We start from the raw sequence: 16,676 nt of genomic DNA, 5'->3' as shown, positions 1-16,676 counted from the left end.
TATATATATATAAGGGACCTTTTTTATTAGTCATCTTTGTTGTGGACCTTTTACCTTCTTCATTTATGAAAGAGGATTGAGTAAGTGGAACTGATAGGGGAAAATATGCAGGGTAGAGATCAGCTGAACTAAAAACATAACATGCTACTTTCAGACCCTTACTTTCAAAGCTTTAAAGGTAACAGGGAGAAGGCCACATGATCTCTGCAAATTATATTAGTCATTTGGTTTCTGGCAGCAGATTGCTGAATCAGCAACAATTTGGAGATTGTCCAAACCACCTCACATCCCTTGAAAAATACAGCACCGATACTTTATCAGCAGGCAGCTGAATCAGTATTATTGTAGCAAGAATCACTGTTCATATATTGTCCAAACTGTACAGAATAAAGAATTTATCGTCTTTTTTTTCCATTCGCATATTATTAGTGTTCTTGTTAAAACCTGTTCTGGTATCCAAAATGCTGATCTGTAAGCACACATGCAGATGTTGATTGATTCCTCCTGCAGAAATACAAATCAGGACTGAATACAGTTCTTCTTCTGGTTACGCCTCCGTCCTCTTGGACCTGAAAGCATAACAAAATTAAAAAATTATACTTATCACACACACACACAGCTTAGTGTGATAATGTGAATCAAATATAAATGGCTGTAATTTGATGAAATAAATAGTATGTTTAAAATGAAGTGCAACACTACGCAAATTTTCATCCCAGATATGACCAAAACATTTGTAATAATTTTTAAATGTTGAGAAAAGGGTATTGTGATATGAAAGGTGTTTTAATTAGCTAATGTTATGAAATTAAATCATCATTTTGTCCTTATGACCTGTCATTTAAAAAAATCATGACGATAGACGTTGGTAGGTTTACTGCAGCAACAGTACTAGCCATTTTTTTTACTCAAAGGACTAGTATGTAGGCATGTTATTCATGCATTAATAAGAAAAGTTCCATATGCATGCAGTGGTATTTAAGCTACAGAAATTCTGGATCAACAGATAAACCTTTTTTGAGCTGTGCAATATAATAGGGCCTCTTATGGCCCCTGCTACATCATGAACTAGAAAGGCAATTTCAACAAATGCATAGCCATGTCTTTAAGAAATGGTTATGTGACTTTTACATCCTTTTAATGCATTTGCACTGCAAATTTGCTTAATATTGCTTTTTAAAATTGCCTGAAAAAACACCTCAAAATTGTTTGTTATTCATGGAAGTTTCTGCAAAATTAAAGTTTCTATCAATTTTTCAGTGAACAGCTAAAATCTGTGCAATTTGAAGGCTTGTGGACATGTCAATACTTTAATCATACACATGAGCAGGTCATTACAACTCTCAGGGCCAGTATAAGATTCTGACGGTATGATAACCTTGGATAAAAATATCACGGTTTCGCGGTATTGTGATTACTGCTCTAAAATATATTCTTCTTTAATGTCTTGGTAAAAAATAAATAAATAAATAAATCGTACATATACCTTAGGAACAGTATTGCAGAAAATTTTGACAGTTTTAAAACCTTGACTTTTCCAAACCGAGGTATACCTTGAAAACGGTTATCATTCCATGCCTAGTACACAGTACATGATAGTGATGGCTACTTTCAAAGCACTGTTTCATGTAGCTTCGAAACTTTTACAAGACTTTTGTTTTGAATCAGTGGTTCGAAGTGTGCATCAAATTGGCAAGGTCATGTGATTTCAGTTCTTCACTACATCATAACTGTTTTGAAACATTCTAAAATTTAATGGTTCTCCTCTCCCCATGAATCACGTGGCTTCATTCAGATCACTGAACAGGGTTCATAGTTTTTACATGATCTCAGATCAGTTTTACAAGTTTGTAAATGTTGATAAATGTAAAGGAAAAATATACAATAGTTAATAATCTTTTGTTGGCCTGTTGAGCAGAGCACACAATAGAACAAAAAATATATTAAAGATTTAGAATATATTAAATAAACACACATTTTACACAATGTTAGGTTTGCAATACATTTAAAAAAAGTATGCATTAGAATTTTCAAAACATTTTGCAGAGCAATTGATTCAATAGTTTGAAACCTTTGAAAAGCTTTTACCGTAAGCGTTCTCCTAACACTACTACTGTATGATGTCCAGACTAGGCATGGGATGATAACCGCTTTCAAGGTATATCGTTTTAAAACCGCCACCATTTTCTGCTAGACCGTTCCTATGGTACATGTAAGATTTTTTATTTAAGTATTTACTATTTTTTTTTTTATGACAACAGTATCCCCAGCAGAAACGATCTCCAAAAATGTCATTGTAAGAAAAAAAAATTGTAAGGAAATCTGTGTTTTTGAAACTAATAAAGACAGCAAAAGTCAATGATTCATTTTAATTATGTAGCCTGATGTGTTAACTGTAACAAAATATTTTAAATGTTTCTCAAAATGAAATATATTGTGTTCAAAGGAGAAAAATATTTAATTTTTTTTACCCACACATTTAAAAAGAATATATTTTAGAGCAGTAATCACAACACTGACAAACCATGATATTTTTGTTTAAGATTATCATGCCGTCAGAATCTTTTACTGGCCCATGCCTACATCAGCTCCAACACAATCACAATATTAATCTGAAAAATGACATCCTAACCTTCATAATTAATCCCCAATCAAAACAGTGCTGCACAGTATACGTACCATCCTCCCCATCTGTGGCAATAGTCTGAAGAGAAACGCTCCTGGGACCCAGTCTGTTCTTTTTGAGCTTAAACTTCACCTGCGGTGGATTCTCTATGAACTCAAAGGTGTCCTCAACCTCATCGGTGCTGTCAGCATCTGAAATCTTTCGAGGAGCAGGACTCATGTGTCTGGATGGCTCTTCTTTCTCCCTAACATGATTGTCCAACCACTGCGCTTCCTTGGAGTGGCTGGTAGGCTTAAAGTCTTTAGGACTGTTCTGTTTAGCGTCTGTGTTTTGATGGGTTGTTTTAGTAAGAGTGCCTGGACTCTGGTTGTTAGCTCTGCCTTTCAAGTAATTCCTGAAGGAAGAGCGTTGCTTTTTAGAACCAAATGGCGAGGGCTTCTTCCCTTCACCTTTTGTGTCCTCCGTCCCATCTGGGGACGCAGGAGACTGTGGATGTAAACTTTCCCCATTGGTGTAGATTAATTTTTCCATGTTACTCACAGAGGCATGGTCAACATAGTCCCTCAGCTTAGAAAGATCCTGCAGGGATCCAGTCACGCCTAGGCTATTGCCAACAACTAAAGAGTACTTAGGATTATGGTATTTATGTGCAGGCACCTTTAGGTCCACTGGTTTGGTGTCTCCTACAGAGATCTGGAAGCGCGACATGGACACGGGAACTGTGAGTTTGATGGGTTCCGATGGCGTTTTCAACACAGGAACTTGCATTGCAGGCTTGCTGATGTGAAACTCACGATACAAGTCCACTTTATCAGACACAGCATATAGTTCTCTGAAGTCGTTGTCAAAAAAGTCGATAATTTGTCCTGACATCACAGTGATTGTATTACGGTTCATCCTAGAGGAACTCCATGTAAAGCTATAATTGAAAGTGAAGAATATTACTGCATGCCAATAATGAACAAAGTAGTAAGGTTTACTGATTGGTCTACATTCTAACCTGTATGATCCAAACATTACTTTCTCTCCATCAACCAACATATACTTTGAACACAGCGATCCTGGCAGACGCCCAAAGGACAGCGGCATGCCTGAGCCCCTCACAGTTTGCACCCGCAGGTTCTAAAAGAGCAGAAGAGGAAAGAACATTTTAAGCTGACTTGGCTCTGCAATATATCTGTCATCAAAACCTTTCTGGGACTGGAGATTATTTCTTTAGAAGCTCTATTTCCATGTATTTTCAAGCAAATTTGGAGAATATAAAATCCTAAACTGTGCAACTATGATGGAAACATGTATTGCCTAATTTTCTGAATGGTAAACAGAAGCTCATTTTGCTACAACAAACCAGCGGTTTGAATCTCATCTAAAACACTTCTGAAAATTCAATGTGATTCTACAGAACCGTCTTATATGGTTGACTTCTCAAAATCTGCTATTAAAGCACAAGATGACAGGATTTTTTAGTAGGCTATGTAAATTTAAAAAGGTCAAGGGTTTCTCTGGTTGAATAAACCTTTCAATATTTAATTAATAACTCTTTAAACAAGTTTCCAACCTACAGTAGGATATGAAATATAGTTTTCTTGAACCCGAGATTCTTTTATTTCTAATTTAAATTTAAAAACAGCTAATGCCAAATTGCCAGTTTTGAACGACAATTAAAAAAAAACTGTAGTTAAATGTTAATAATTTTGTTTTATTGGATCATTAAATAGAAGGGGAATTACCTATTACCTATTAATTACCTATTAAGTGTCATATAGCCTAGGGAAAAATGAATAGGTCTCTCCCGAGCATTTAGGCAAGGATGTTATAAAATACGTTGTTATTACTGGAGAAATTCTGTGATTTTATATTATGGATGGTGCGCTGGGTCATCCCTCTGTTTGTGGCGAGACCACTCAATGTACAATGCCAACAGTTGATCAGTGAGTAAAGAAATATAATTAATGAAAATACAAAGGCCTCTGCGTATAGACATATAATGTAATGCTGTACAGTAACGTGTAATTTGCTGGTTTCGGTTGTCTACGTTTCATGATGATAATTATAAGTACTTTCTCTGCCTGATTCTATTTTGACTTTCTTATTCTTGCTGAACTGGGTGGTTTGTGTGATGTTTGTTTCGGGGGGCTTTCTGGGGGAAGGGTTTGCGTGCTGCACTACGAGCTATTGGCCTTTGGAAATGTGACATGATTTTGGCCTCACTGCTCAAGCTCTCGGGCTATTAGTCTGGCACGATAAAAGCCCTGGCTCGCACTGGGACGTCAGTGTAAATGCAGCGAGCAGCCCAGCAACTGTAACAACAACATTGGTACATGGGACACGGCTAAAAATATTACTATTTAGTTATGATTAGAATTACCCCATCGTGGTCCTTTTAAAAATCAATAAAATAGGCACATTTTGTCAAGCCCCGACAAACTTACTAATTTTAATTAATGGAAAACAAGCACAAGATCTCGCCATCCACAATTGCTTTTCAATTATGTGTGTGCAATATGCAACATGAAGTTGCAGTGACAAAAACTGACATAGACCAGTTAAACACCCAATCAATCATGGCCAGAGATGTGTATCACACGATCTATCAGCACACTTTAAAAAAAAAAAACTCACAATCTGCTGTAACATTTACCCTGAACTGTGAACTCAAAAACTAAATGTAGCACAAAAAAAGGTCATTAAATGCCAGTAAATTCTTGTTCACACCGAAAAAAAGTAGGATAAGAAAATCTGTTTCTGAACAGCTCTCCGTCCACACTATACTACTGAAAACGAACATCTCGTCTTTGGTATTTTGAATCTATTAATTGTTCTCAGGGAACGTGTTTTGGCTAAGTGCAAAGATAATTTAATATATTAATGTAACCACGTACACGGATTCTGCAAATTTGACTGATTGCTTGTGTTTATTTCCTATATTGTATACATTTATTGTATCTTATACTTTTATTATGGCCATTATTGATTATTAAAACTGATATTCAGCAAAAGAGAGGGTATGTTTCGTATTTTTCTCTGAAAATGAAAGGAGGCAGTTATGTTATAGACTCCTTTTTGTTAGAAATATGCATACAGTGCAGATGACAGTCATATAAATATGTAGCTACACAACGCTTCAACATTTTTAGTGTCTGTTAAGTTAATATCAAAATAAAAATTGACAGTTACTCATATTATGTTTTCATTTTATTGTTAAGAGTGACGCGAATGACATTATAAAGTACACTGTTCCCTTTGAAGATTTACCCAACGTGTCCTCAGGAGTTTGTTTTCCATAACAAACTAGCGAATCTGAACTTACAATGAAAGGATGTAAGACTAAACTTTGTGTAGGCTATATCTGAGGAAAAAAGCCTCAATCATGTAGCGAATGTCTGCAGCCACACGGACACGGACCAGTAGTGTTTTAAAATGAAAACGGCCTCTTCAGCGTTTCCAAAATGCTCCGTTTTCTGTGCTCAAATCTCCGACGTAGTCTGGACAGATGGTGTAACCATAGCAAAACGTATGCGTTTTAAAATGAAACGTATTATTGTAAAAAGGGCCTTAGTGTGGATGCTCATACAGTTATCATTACAGTTGCGCTCTTAGTGTGAATGTGCCTTTACTCTTGGTATAAAGTGGGAGATCTGGATTTGACAAAAGGCGTGAGGTGTCAGAGAAACACCCCTGACCTGGGCAAATATCCAAGTGAAGCCGGTGCAGTGAGGTTAAGGAAAAAGAAATCCTTGCACACAGAGGTGTGGCCATTTCATTTGCACACCGAGGCCTTGAAAGAAAGGAATACTGTAGCTTCAAAAGCGCCTTGAGTACATGGCTGGCATGGATGAGGAAAAAGCAGAAGCGTGAGAGATGAGAGTGCTCCACAATTCCCCAAAATGAGATCAGGTTGCCTCTTTTTTTTCCTAGTTCAGCTGAAATCTGCAGATCTCTTTCAGGAAATAACAATGCTGAATTATCTAACTCTATTGCTGTCAGATGAAAAGCCCTAGTGTCCTATATAAAACAATCCTCGCAGATAAGGGTTGCTGGCAGAGTATCTGAAAGAGATTGGCAAGTATTTAGGGCAGTCTTGCAGAAAGTGCTGGTTTTCATTCTGTCGTGCGGTTATGCGTGTGCACGGTGGACCAGAAAGTCAGTTGAACCCTGTGGCAACAGCTCCAGAATCATCCTGAGTTTCAAGTTCACACAAGATCTCTTCTAGGTCAGCTGACAAATCTGTTAATGTGCGTTTATATATGACATGGCAAGTCACATGTTCAAGTTTGACTTCTTTTACAGCAAAGCTTGATAAGGCACGTCTGACTGTTGTTAATATACACACTTTATGATGTTTTGATAGCACATGTCTTCATTTTAACATTTTCTGTTCACACACAGTTTAGAATAAAAGGGCTAAAAGGATCCTGTTGGTTTACTAATGACAAAACCACGCAGAAACCAGCAGATTTATTTTTATTTCTATTTATTTAATTCTGTAAATGTTTTTAAATATATGTTTATTCACTTTTTATATTATTTCCAGTAATATTTTTAATAATATGCAAATGTTTATATAATTAATTTACAATAAAGTTTGTAAAGTATTATTTCTTGTCTTTTCACCAAACAACACTGAAACAATTCAGCAAAATTGTTGCAAACAATTTATATGGGCTAAATTTAAACAAATAAATTACATTTTGTAATGTTTAACTTAATTTGTTTGTTTAAATTCAGCCCAAATAAATTGGTTACAACCACTTACCTTTTTGAAATTACCTTAAATTGAAAATCCAATGAATCATCTTTAAATATTTTTTTGAATATAAGTGGATTTGCATTGTACACCTTAAATACAAGTTAAATGTTATTATTTTTTATTTCATGTGGTAAGTTTTAGTTACTTTCAAAATTATTCTGCATATTTTTTCAAGATTTTTTACAAAATTTTGTGCAGAAATAGCAAAAAATTACTGGCTTTTAGGAATAAAACTCAATGGGATCACTGGGTTTTTTGTTCCATCATGGCAGAAGTTAAAAGTTTATATAGTGTTGTTAGTTTAATAATGTTTGCCTTACAACAGGATAGTCTTAACCGTCAGGTTTAGCAGAATTCCTTGGTAGTGAAATGATACAATACCAATATTACTTCAATAGTAATTTGAATAATGATATATTTAATTAAATAATAAAATTTGCATTTTTTTTGCAGTTTTGTTAATGGAATAAGAACTTCAATTTTTTGCTTTTTTAAAATATGATACATCAAACATTATTTAAAAGAATATAATACCATTATTAAAAAATATATATAAAAAATAATTAAACATACTTCCAATCAGCATCATCACAATGCTTTGTGCTGCTATCTTAGTTGTTCTATTCCTTTTGTTTTAGAAATGATATTATAAGTACATTCAGGGTTCCTAAATAGTCAAATTCAAGCACTTTTTCAGATGCATTGCAAGTGTGGTAAATTACATATGTACCTACATATACATGATCACATAATGTTGTTTACTCTCTTAAATGTCATTCACTCACATTTACAATTTACAAACAGCTAGATCATGCTTCAGGCATATGCATAGACTTCATTTTCATTCCATTTTATGTATATATACATTTTTTTTAAATAGTGAATTAGTATTACCCACTTTCAGCAGTACCAAATTAGGATGAAAGCAACACAATTACATTTTCAAGCACTTAATTCGAGATCTAAACACTTTTCAAACCTTGAAAACATTTCCAACACCCATAAGAACCCTGTAAATAGTTATAAAATGCTTTCATGACATTTTAGTATTATTTATAATACATTTGTTTCTTTTATATTACCATAATGAAAATCAGTTTTGGTTTGTTTTATGCATCATACAATTTCAATTTCCCTCCTTTGATTTTATGGTAAAGTATGCACATCTTCCAATTATCCTCACTCACAGGGTGTCAATGGATTCGTAAAAAGTCTTAAATTCTATGATATAGAAATAAGGCTTCAATAAGTCTTTAAATGTCTTTCCTTCCTAAAAATCTGTTTCAGGGGTCTTAAATTGCAATCAAACCGACCCAGAAAGAAGTTTTGAAATCTAGTTAAATCTCTTTGTCTATCATCAAGCAGAACAGCATAGGCAGAACCAAAGATCGAGTGTGTTACACAACATGAAAGTGCGCCATGTTATTAATACGATCAATAAATGCTATAAAATGTGATTTGAGTCATATTAAACCAGCCTGATCTCACGAGAAAACGTAAGTATTTTATGTTTTGTCAGTTTAGTGGCTAATTCGTACAAATTTGTACGAGTTCAGTCCTACGAAATTGTTCAAATTTTGCACCTAACCCCACCCCTAAACCAAACCGTCATTGGGGGATGAGCAAATCATACTAAATCATACGAATTCATACGAATTAGCCACTAAATCAAAAAGTTACAAATTGCCGTGAGATTGTGTTGATTAAATTTGTTTTCTTTTAATGTATATTTGAGATGTTTGCTGTGTGTCAGTGCAATAGCCCAGTGGTTAGTGTGCTGACATATCGTGTGGAAGCGCTCCGGGCGTGCCGAGTTCGAATCCTGGCTTGTGAACCTTTCCCAATCCTATCCCCCTCTCTCCCCCACTTCACCTCCTGTCAAAACTACTGTCCTGTCAAATAGAGGCAAAAATGCTAAAAATAAATCTTAAAACAAAACAAAACAAAACATGTTTTCTGCGTGATTAAAAATAATTCTGCCAGACTAAACTATTAAAAGAGAGAAAACATCTGTCACGCTGAAGTTGTCAGCAAATGCTTTACCAGAACAAGATCAAACTAAATCAGAAAAAAGCATCAATAAAACCATAATAAAAAGCTATACTATATAAAATACTCTTATGTTTTGTTAGAGTTATTAATGTAGTTTGGGGGAACAGATGTAAAATTTGTTTTATAATTTGTATTATTTTTTTATTTTATTATTATTATAATAATAATAATTTGAGGTTAACAGTGTTAAGGATGGTCATTAGTTGTGTTGCATGCTTATTTATTTTTGCATATTCTGTATTATACAATTGGTCTTAAAATTCATTCTTATTGATATTAAACAGTCTTAAATATAACTCTTTGAAACCTGCAGATACCCTGACTCACCCTTAGGTGCTGTGCAGAAATCTGCAGCCTGCTGCTCATGTCCAGGAAATGTGGCAGGCCGTTCTCCTCCAGCAGCAAATACACCGCCACCCCTCTCTTACTTGCAGCGTCCAGGAGATCCTGTAGGATCAGCAGGTCCGTCACCAGGTCCATGACCACTGCAATCAACTAAAAATCAGCCAGTGGTTAGAGCTTCACTTACTTACTGTGCGAATCACAACATCTGGTGTGTATAGTGTATTAGCCACACTGTGTGAGCCTTGCTGATGACTCTAGACCTTTTTTGTCTCAGCTTGAATGAACATGTGAACTCTAATACAGGTAAATGAAGTACACAGAGAGCTATATTTCACCAAACCCATTAAAAGACAAGCTGATACTTTGGGGATTAAGACCTAAAGTTCAATCTGAACTGAAGTCACAAGCTACTGTACCTGTAAAACAATCTGGTTCAAAGGGCACATGTGTGTTTATATTGTTTTTCAACAGATACAATGCAAACTAGGTCAGCATAAAACTCATAATGATGTAGAAAAATCAAAATCGCTCAATTCAAAGCTTGTTTAAAGGTTTTAAGGTCATGCCTCATATTTTTATCCTTTTTCAACTCGCACATGAAACTCATGTAAATAAGAACAAAGCAATTTGCATTGAAGAGAGCAGCAGAATCAGTTTTGATAACTCAGCTTCTGCTTTCAGAATATTTTTTCAGGTCTGTCATATAGGAATTGATTCATTTCAAACAAGGAACTAATGACTTTTTTAACATCCTGCCCGAGTTACAGTATGAGGAAATTATTTTTAACATTCTGGCACGTGCATGTTTCTTACCAGATCCTCAAATGGAGGTGGCACATGCTTCAGATGAAGGCATGGCATCAAATATATGTATGCGCGTCAGGATCGACCTCAATAAAATGTCAACACAATGTAATGTGTACACAGTCTAATGCTAACATTGACACATTTACTGAAACTAAAACGTCACACTAGCCAGCAATTAGATCTTAACTCAAAACATGCCTAAATATCATCCAACTACAGATTACATGTTAAAAGTCAAAATATCTTGAGGTTTTTACAAGGATATAGACATGAGAGTGCATATAATGTCTGTATTAGCACCATACACCAAGAATATTACGAAGGTGTGCTTGCAGATGAACTGTATAATTCACAATCAAGTGTCTAAACACCATTTCAGGTGCTGTATGAAAGCATATCTACTTGAACTGAGCTGCAAAACTCAAGCCAACAAGGGCAGCACCTGCCAGAATGACATTAACTCGGTTTGACTAGTGCATTTGAATAGGTTTCACCACCACCCACAAACATTAAGGCTTGTTTGTGTACTTGTGCTGCATAGAGATGTGATCATAGTAAACTAGGACAGGCACAGAGTAAAATACTTACATATCCTCAATATAAATGATCAAGCTATATTCTTACCGTTTATGGCTACAATAAGAAATGGCCCGATAAAATCAGGTCCAAAGATTGCAGTGAGCCTGAGATTGCAATGTTTTTGTATAAATGTATTAGTGTTAAACATTTGTAAGAGGAAATGTATGGTGAAGTGACAACAGAATGTAGTTGGACTTAAATTTTACACAAACCTTTATTATGAAGTTTGTATTAACTGGGGGTTAATGTACAGTAAACACTGTAAAAAAATAAATCCGTAAAATTTACAGTAAAAAAATGGCAGCTGTGGTTGCCAGTACTTTACTGTTAAAAATACAGTACAAACCGTAAAAGTAATTTCTAATTTTTACGGTAAACTACCACATTTTATTAATTTATAGAGGTAATATGTCTGTATTTTGAATTACCAACATCTACCCATCTTTTGTTACACAGATAGACACGTTAAAACAGTCATAGGCAGGTGCTGATGAGTAAGTTACATAATGAACCAATGCTCATCACAAACAACTTTTACCACAAGCAGAAAGTGTATCAGTATATAGAAGGTGCTTAGTGTCATTCACACAGCTACTAAACACCAGTATGGTAACACGCATAAAATTAAAGTCATGAAATAAACATTGTTTATCAACATTAGATGTAACATAAATCTCTAATGTACATAACTGATAGGAAACAACTAAGAAGATCCATAGTAATGTCAACAAAAAGCATAAAAAGTGATGTGCCATGCAGGGAATTCTGGGAAAGTCAATTTACGGTTATTCGCCGTATATATTAAGGAAACATACCGTTAACCAGGTTACGGATTTGTACTGTAGCATTTTTAGTTTTTTACCATTGAAATCACGGCCATATTTAACAGTGAAGAAAGATATATTAAAGGCAGTTGCCTTTTTGCTTAACTTAAATGTGTCATAAAAAGGAACTGGCAGAATCTGAATATCTTTACTGGAAAAAAAAAAATCTGTGGATTTTAGGCTTGGACGGTATCCAAATTTTGATACCTTCAAACCTCCACCCTATTTTACCTTGGTATACGGTATTACCGTGCATTATAAAAAAATTATGAGGCTCAGACAACATCATGAAACTGTTGGCTTGTGCCTAAACCATTTACAAATTGAATACCGTATATACCGTATATGCGACCTTAGGTTTGAGGTACTTCTATCTCTCGCTGTCACCTTTTTGTTTCCTCTGTATTTACCGCCTCTCCCTTCTCATTCGGTCGAAACCTGAAATACTGCCAAACTGTAGAAGTTGTGTTTTTTTTCGAGGCCAGGTCACTTGGTGCGCGGCTTGCCATCTTTCCCCAGATTTTTCTCCTCCACACCCTCCCATTATCACAACCACGCATATACACATTTTTAGGCATTAAATAAATTATATTTAATATTTAATCCTTGTCTCCTATATAAGTGCATTGTTTTTATGACGGTATAACAGTATTTAAACCGTATCACCGCCCAAACCTAGTGGATTTATGAGAAATGGTTTTGAGAGCATAAAAGCTAAAAACTTTAAAGGGTAGTTCACTAAAATATAGATTTAATTCTGTTGAACCACAAAAGATGTTGAAGAATTATGAAAAAAAAAATGTTTTGAAACCTATAACCATACATCCATAGCAGGATGGAACTAATAAAACTAATTTTATGATCGTCAATGGTTATAGGTTTCCAACATTCTTCAAAATATCTTCTTTTGGATAAAACAGTTTGGTAAAAAAAAAAGTTGACAACTCAAAATCGTAAGGTAACTTGCTGCAGTTTTCTTTTTATTAAAAAAAATTAGTTGAGTCAACTTTTTTTTACAGTGAAGTTAAGAGTAGGTAAATGATGGTAGAAATTTTCATTTGTAAGTGAACTATCCCTTTATAAAATAATTTCTCAACTTTTATTTAAGGTTTATATTGCAAATCCATTTATATATTCACTTGTTTGGTCCAGTAGGCCTCTCGTATATTACATCCACTACAAAAAAAAATATTACTTTACAAATAGTATATGAATAAATCATCTAAACATTGACATATTACTCCAAAATATTATAGAATAAAAACATAATATAATTTATAATATTATATATTGAAATTTATACAATTTTACATAAGGCTTACCATTTTTTGTGTAATTTTCTGTGGGCCTGATTTCGTGTGCAAAGTCATAGCTCATTTATAACTGTTAAGGAAGCCACTTTATGTATGCGTGTAAATGTGTGTAAACCTGGTAGCAAATAAGCAAGTCTTAAAGCCTCCGGCACTCTTAATGACAAAGAATGCACTTACAGACAAAGCCCAACGCTAGAGAGGTTATTCCTTGACTGATTATCATTTCATTCTTTTCACGAAAACTCATTCACAGTGACACACATTGTACTTTACAATAGGTTGGAGATAATTCTTTAAATGCCACCTGATCTTTCATCTAGCAGTAAAATCCTCTCATTTAATGAATTTATTATTTTAATAACATCATCGCTAAGTTATCGCTTCAAATCAACATAGACATTTATCCACATACAGTAATAGTAAAGGAATGTAGCAGCTTTTTCCAAATCAAATATAATTGTTAAATATTATCAGGTTTGTAATTGTAATTTAATGTTGTTTTCCTTTTCGGTCTTAATTTCATCATAATTTTAATTCTGCTTTGAGTTCAAATGAATTATGATGTTCCTGTTACATATCATGATGAAAGATCGTTGTTCAAACACTGTGGGTGATTTCCACATAAGAGCTCAAAGCTGTTTCTTAAATTGACAACACTCCTCTAAAATACCCACAGCCTTGTCTGTTTCCAAGAAATTTGACTTTCTTACAGCAAATAAAGCTACTAAACTCAGTTATTAATCCATTGTTGTTTATTCTGCTTTCCCAAAACTTCATGGTAGGTTTCAGAGTTAAATAAATGTTAATTCTGAAAAATGATCTCATCCGCAGATGAAATTATAAAACCACATGACTTACAATTACTTCAAAACATAATTACAGACCCATATAAACTAGTAAAACTGGTTGTGGCCACATGCTTCGTCATCATGTTAATGATACAAACTAAATGAATATCAACAAATAACATGTACAGAAGTACATGATCTATTAACAACTAAAACTAACGGTGTATTTCCTTCACTACTTTTGCATTTTGTTTCCAAGTGCTTAATACAATAGTGACTTGTACATTTTTGTTTTTCATTATACTATTCATTACATTTTAGCATGTTAATCTGTAGATTAAATAAATTTTATTTGCTTCCAGATATTAGTATTTCCCCCCTTTTAAGCTACTAGTAGCAAGTTATATACCAGTGTGTGTGTGCGTAATGTGGTAGAACTACATTTTGGTACAACATTATTTTACAGTACTGTTTTACAGTTCAAAATCATTACATAAACGGGGTAATAACTACCATAACTAAACCTAAATCTAACCTTAACTTTCTTTGGTAAATGTTAAGTACACATATGTAAAATGCAAACGTCCTTTCTTATGTCACTGGTTACCCAACTAACTTGGTCTTGTTTAATAACAGGATAGAATGCCCACTTCCTATAGGTTTAAAATTTTGCTAATGAGTTTAAATTTTTTTATTAAAAAATGCTAGAGTGGCATTTAGAACTAGTGAAACTAGATATTAATGAATAACACTGAACTAACTGAAAACTGAATACAATAACTGAACTAGTATGATATACTACACTGTAAAACCCAACAATCAACTTTATCAAATGGAATGAGTGTAGTTAACTCAAAATGTACTGAAAGATAATTCAACTCATTTGAATAAGTTTTGAACTCAGTGTTGAAGGTAATGAGTTAATTAAATACTCATTACTTCAACTTAAATGGAGTAAGTTCACATTACTCATGTAGAATATTTTTTAACTCAAATGGTTTGTAGCAATTGGTTTCCTCAAACAGATTAAGTTGCCTTAACTTATTGGGTTTTACAGTACTCAGTTGGTTTGAGTTCTCTTCATTTATCGGGGTTTACTGTGCTCAAATTGCTTCATTTACTCAAATGGATTAAGTTCACAGTACGAAGTAAAACGTCCAGCTACTGTTAAACAAACTGTTAATGTCTGAATCACAAACCACCATAGAACCGAAAGGCATATTGATAATAGCAAGCAGTAGAAATGGCAATAGATGTTTTCGGATATTAGGACGGCAGCTATAAGGAACAAATGAGGAAAAAAATCAAATTAAATAAATAACTTAATTTTAAGGCATCTTTGTTGCATGTTCAATCAACTTACTATAGTAATTACAATTAATCATGCATAATTACATGACACTAAACCTAACCACCATTCTAAACCAAACAATACATTAAGTGCATGTAATTAATTAATACTTAGTAATTCAATGGATTGCACACACTGTAACAGGGCCACCTTTAAAATTAAGCGCTACCAACATTTATTTCTGAAGGCAATGAATAGTCCTAGCGGAACTGATCACATGCCATTTTCTAGGAACATTGTGAACACCAACCAGTAACAATGTAAAACTGTATTGGAATACTATAGCAGAAATGTAAATATTACCAGGTTTGGAACTCAAACAGGTTTGGAACAAGTAAAGAGTGAGTAGATGATTGTCATTTTGGGTGAAAATGAAAATCATTTAACTAGGAAAATAAATATATTGTTTTTTGTTGTTGTTTTGGAATAAATTATAAAATGTCATAGTCTCTTACCTTTGTAGATTCTTGAATGAGTTTGCGCACCACCTCTTTAATATGCGGGCTGTTGGATTTCGGTGGGTGGGTGTAAACCGACACCCGAGTCACCCCTTTGTAATGGCCGTTGCTGGGCCAACCGATGTCCAGCGGAGGGATCTCCGTGTCAGACATGGTGGGCCAGTATGTAGAGTGGACGCCCGAGTCCTCGCTCGTATCATGGGGCGACCGTGAACAGCAGGTGTCCGAGTCGCTTTCATATTCCTGGAAGGTCTCCCGCATCCACTTTATCTCCCTGGCCGACAGAAAGTCTTTAACGCTATCCTCTTTGAGGCGCATCTTGAACGCGCCATCCCCGTTCCTGAGGAGCTGCTCGAGCGCGGCCCGCTGCTCCTCGCTGTAATAAAACTCCGGTTTGGACTCCGGTATTTTCACGTTTACATGTTCATCGTCCATGCATACTAGTTGAGACTCAGCCATGGCAGCTGCGCTCCCGGAAACAACGGGTTCACCTGTGTGGCTTCTTCGGGCAGCCCGCTCTACCCACCTTTACCTGTTTGAGTGGTTTGCTGGAGGTGATTCAGTGCTGAAGAGAGTGGGTGGGCGGGGATTCGGAGCCGATGGGTGGGACTTCAGAAAGGTTATTGGGAATTGACATGACGACACTTGTTTAACTTACAACAGAAGACGGATGAACCTGTCACGGTAATTTCCCTGTCTGACGACAACTTTTTGTTTCAAGATAACTGACAAGAGTCGGGAAAGTAAACAAAGAAACGGACACGAATACAGCTGCCAACAAGA

General features: G+C 34.9%; 1 protein-coding gene across 1 annotated transcript; it reads right to left on the bottom strand.

Annotated features, from left to right (window-relative positions):
• On the bottom strand, positions 1-16,433 carry LOC130220204 (protein FAM83F-like). The gene is made up of 5 exons (XM_056452581.1): positions 15,891-16,433; positions 9,756-9,923; positions 3,627-3,748; positions 2,680-3,545; positions 1-569 (listed from the first exon to the last, which is right to left on the bottom strand). Exons 1-5 carry the CDS (start codon positions 16,350-16,352, stop codon positions 520-522), a joined length of 1,668 nt encoding a protein of 555 aa, XP_056308556.1. The 5' UTR covers positions 16,353-16,433; the 3' UTR covers positions 1-519.
• Between the last annotated feature and the right edge of the window lie 243 nt (positions 16,434-16,676).

This window comes from Danio aesculapii, unplaced genomic scaffold, assembly GCF_903798145.1.
Source record: "Danio aesculapii unplaced genomic scaffold, fDanAes4.1, whole genome shotgun sequence".
NCBI lineage: Eukaryota > Metazoa > Chordata > Actinopteri > Cypriniformes > Danionidae > Danio > Danio aesculapii.
The sequence above is the reverse complement of the archived record's forward strand: the minus strand, read 5'-3'. Positions and strand labels throughout refer to the sequence as shown.

Bases quoted from the DNA above. Each gene is read 5' to 3' on its own strand.
- LOC130220204 (XM_056452581.1), bottom strand. From the start codon at position 16,352: ATGGCTGAGTCTCAACTAGTATGCATGGACGATGAACATGTAAACGTG. The intron at 3,749-9,755 runs GTGAGTCAGGGT...CTGCTCTTTTAG, and splicing joins TTTCTGCACAGCACCTAAGG to AACCTGCGGGTGCAAACTGT. The intron at 570-2,679 runs GTACGTATACTG...TTATGCTTTCAG, and splicing joins TGCCACAGATGGGGAGGATG to GTCCAAGAGGACGGAGGCGT.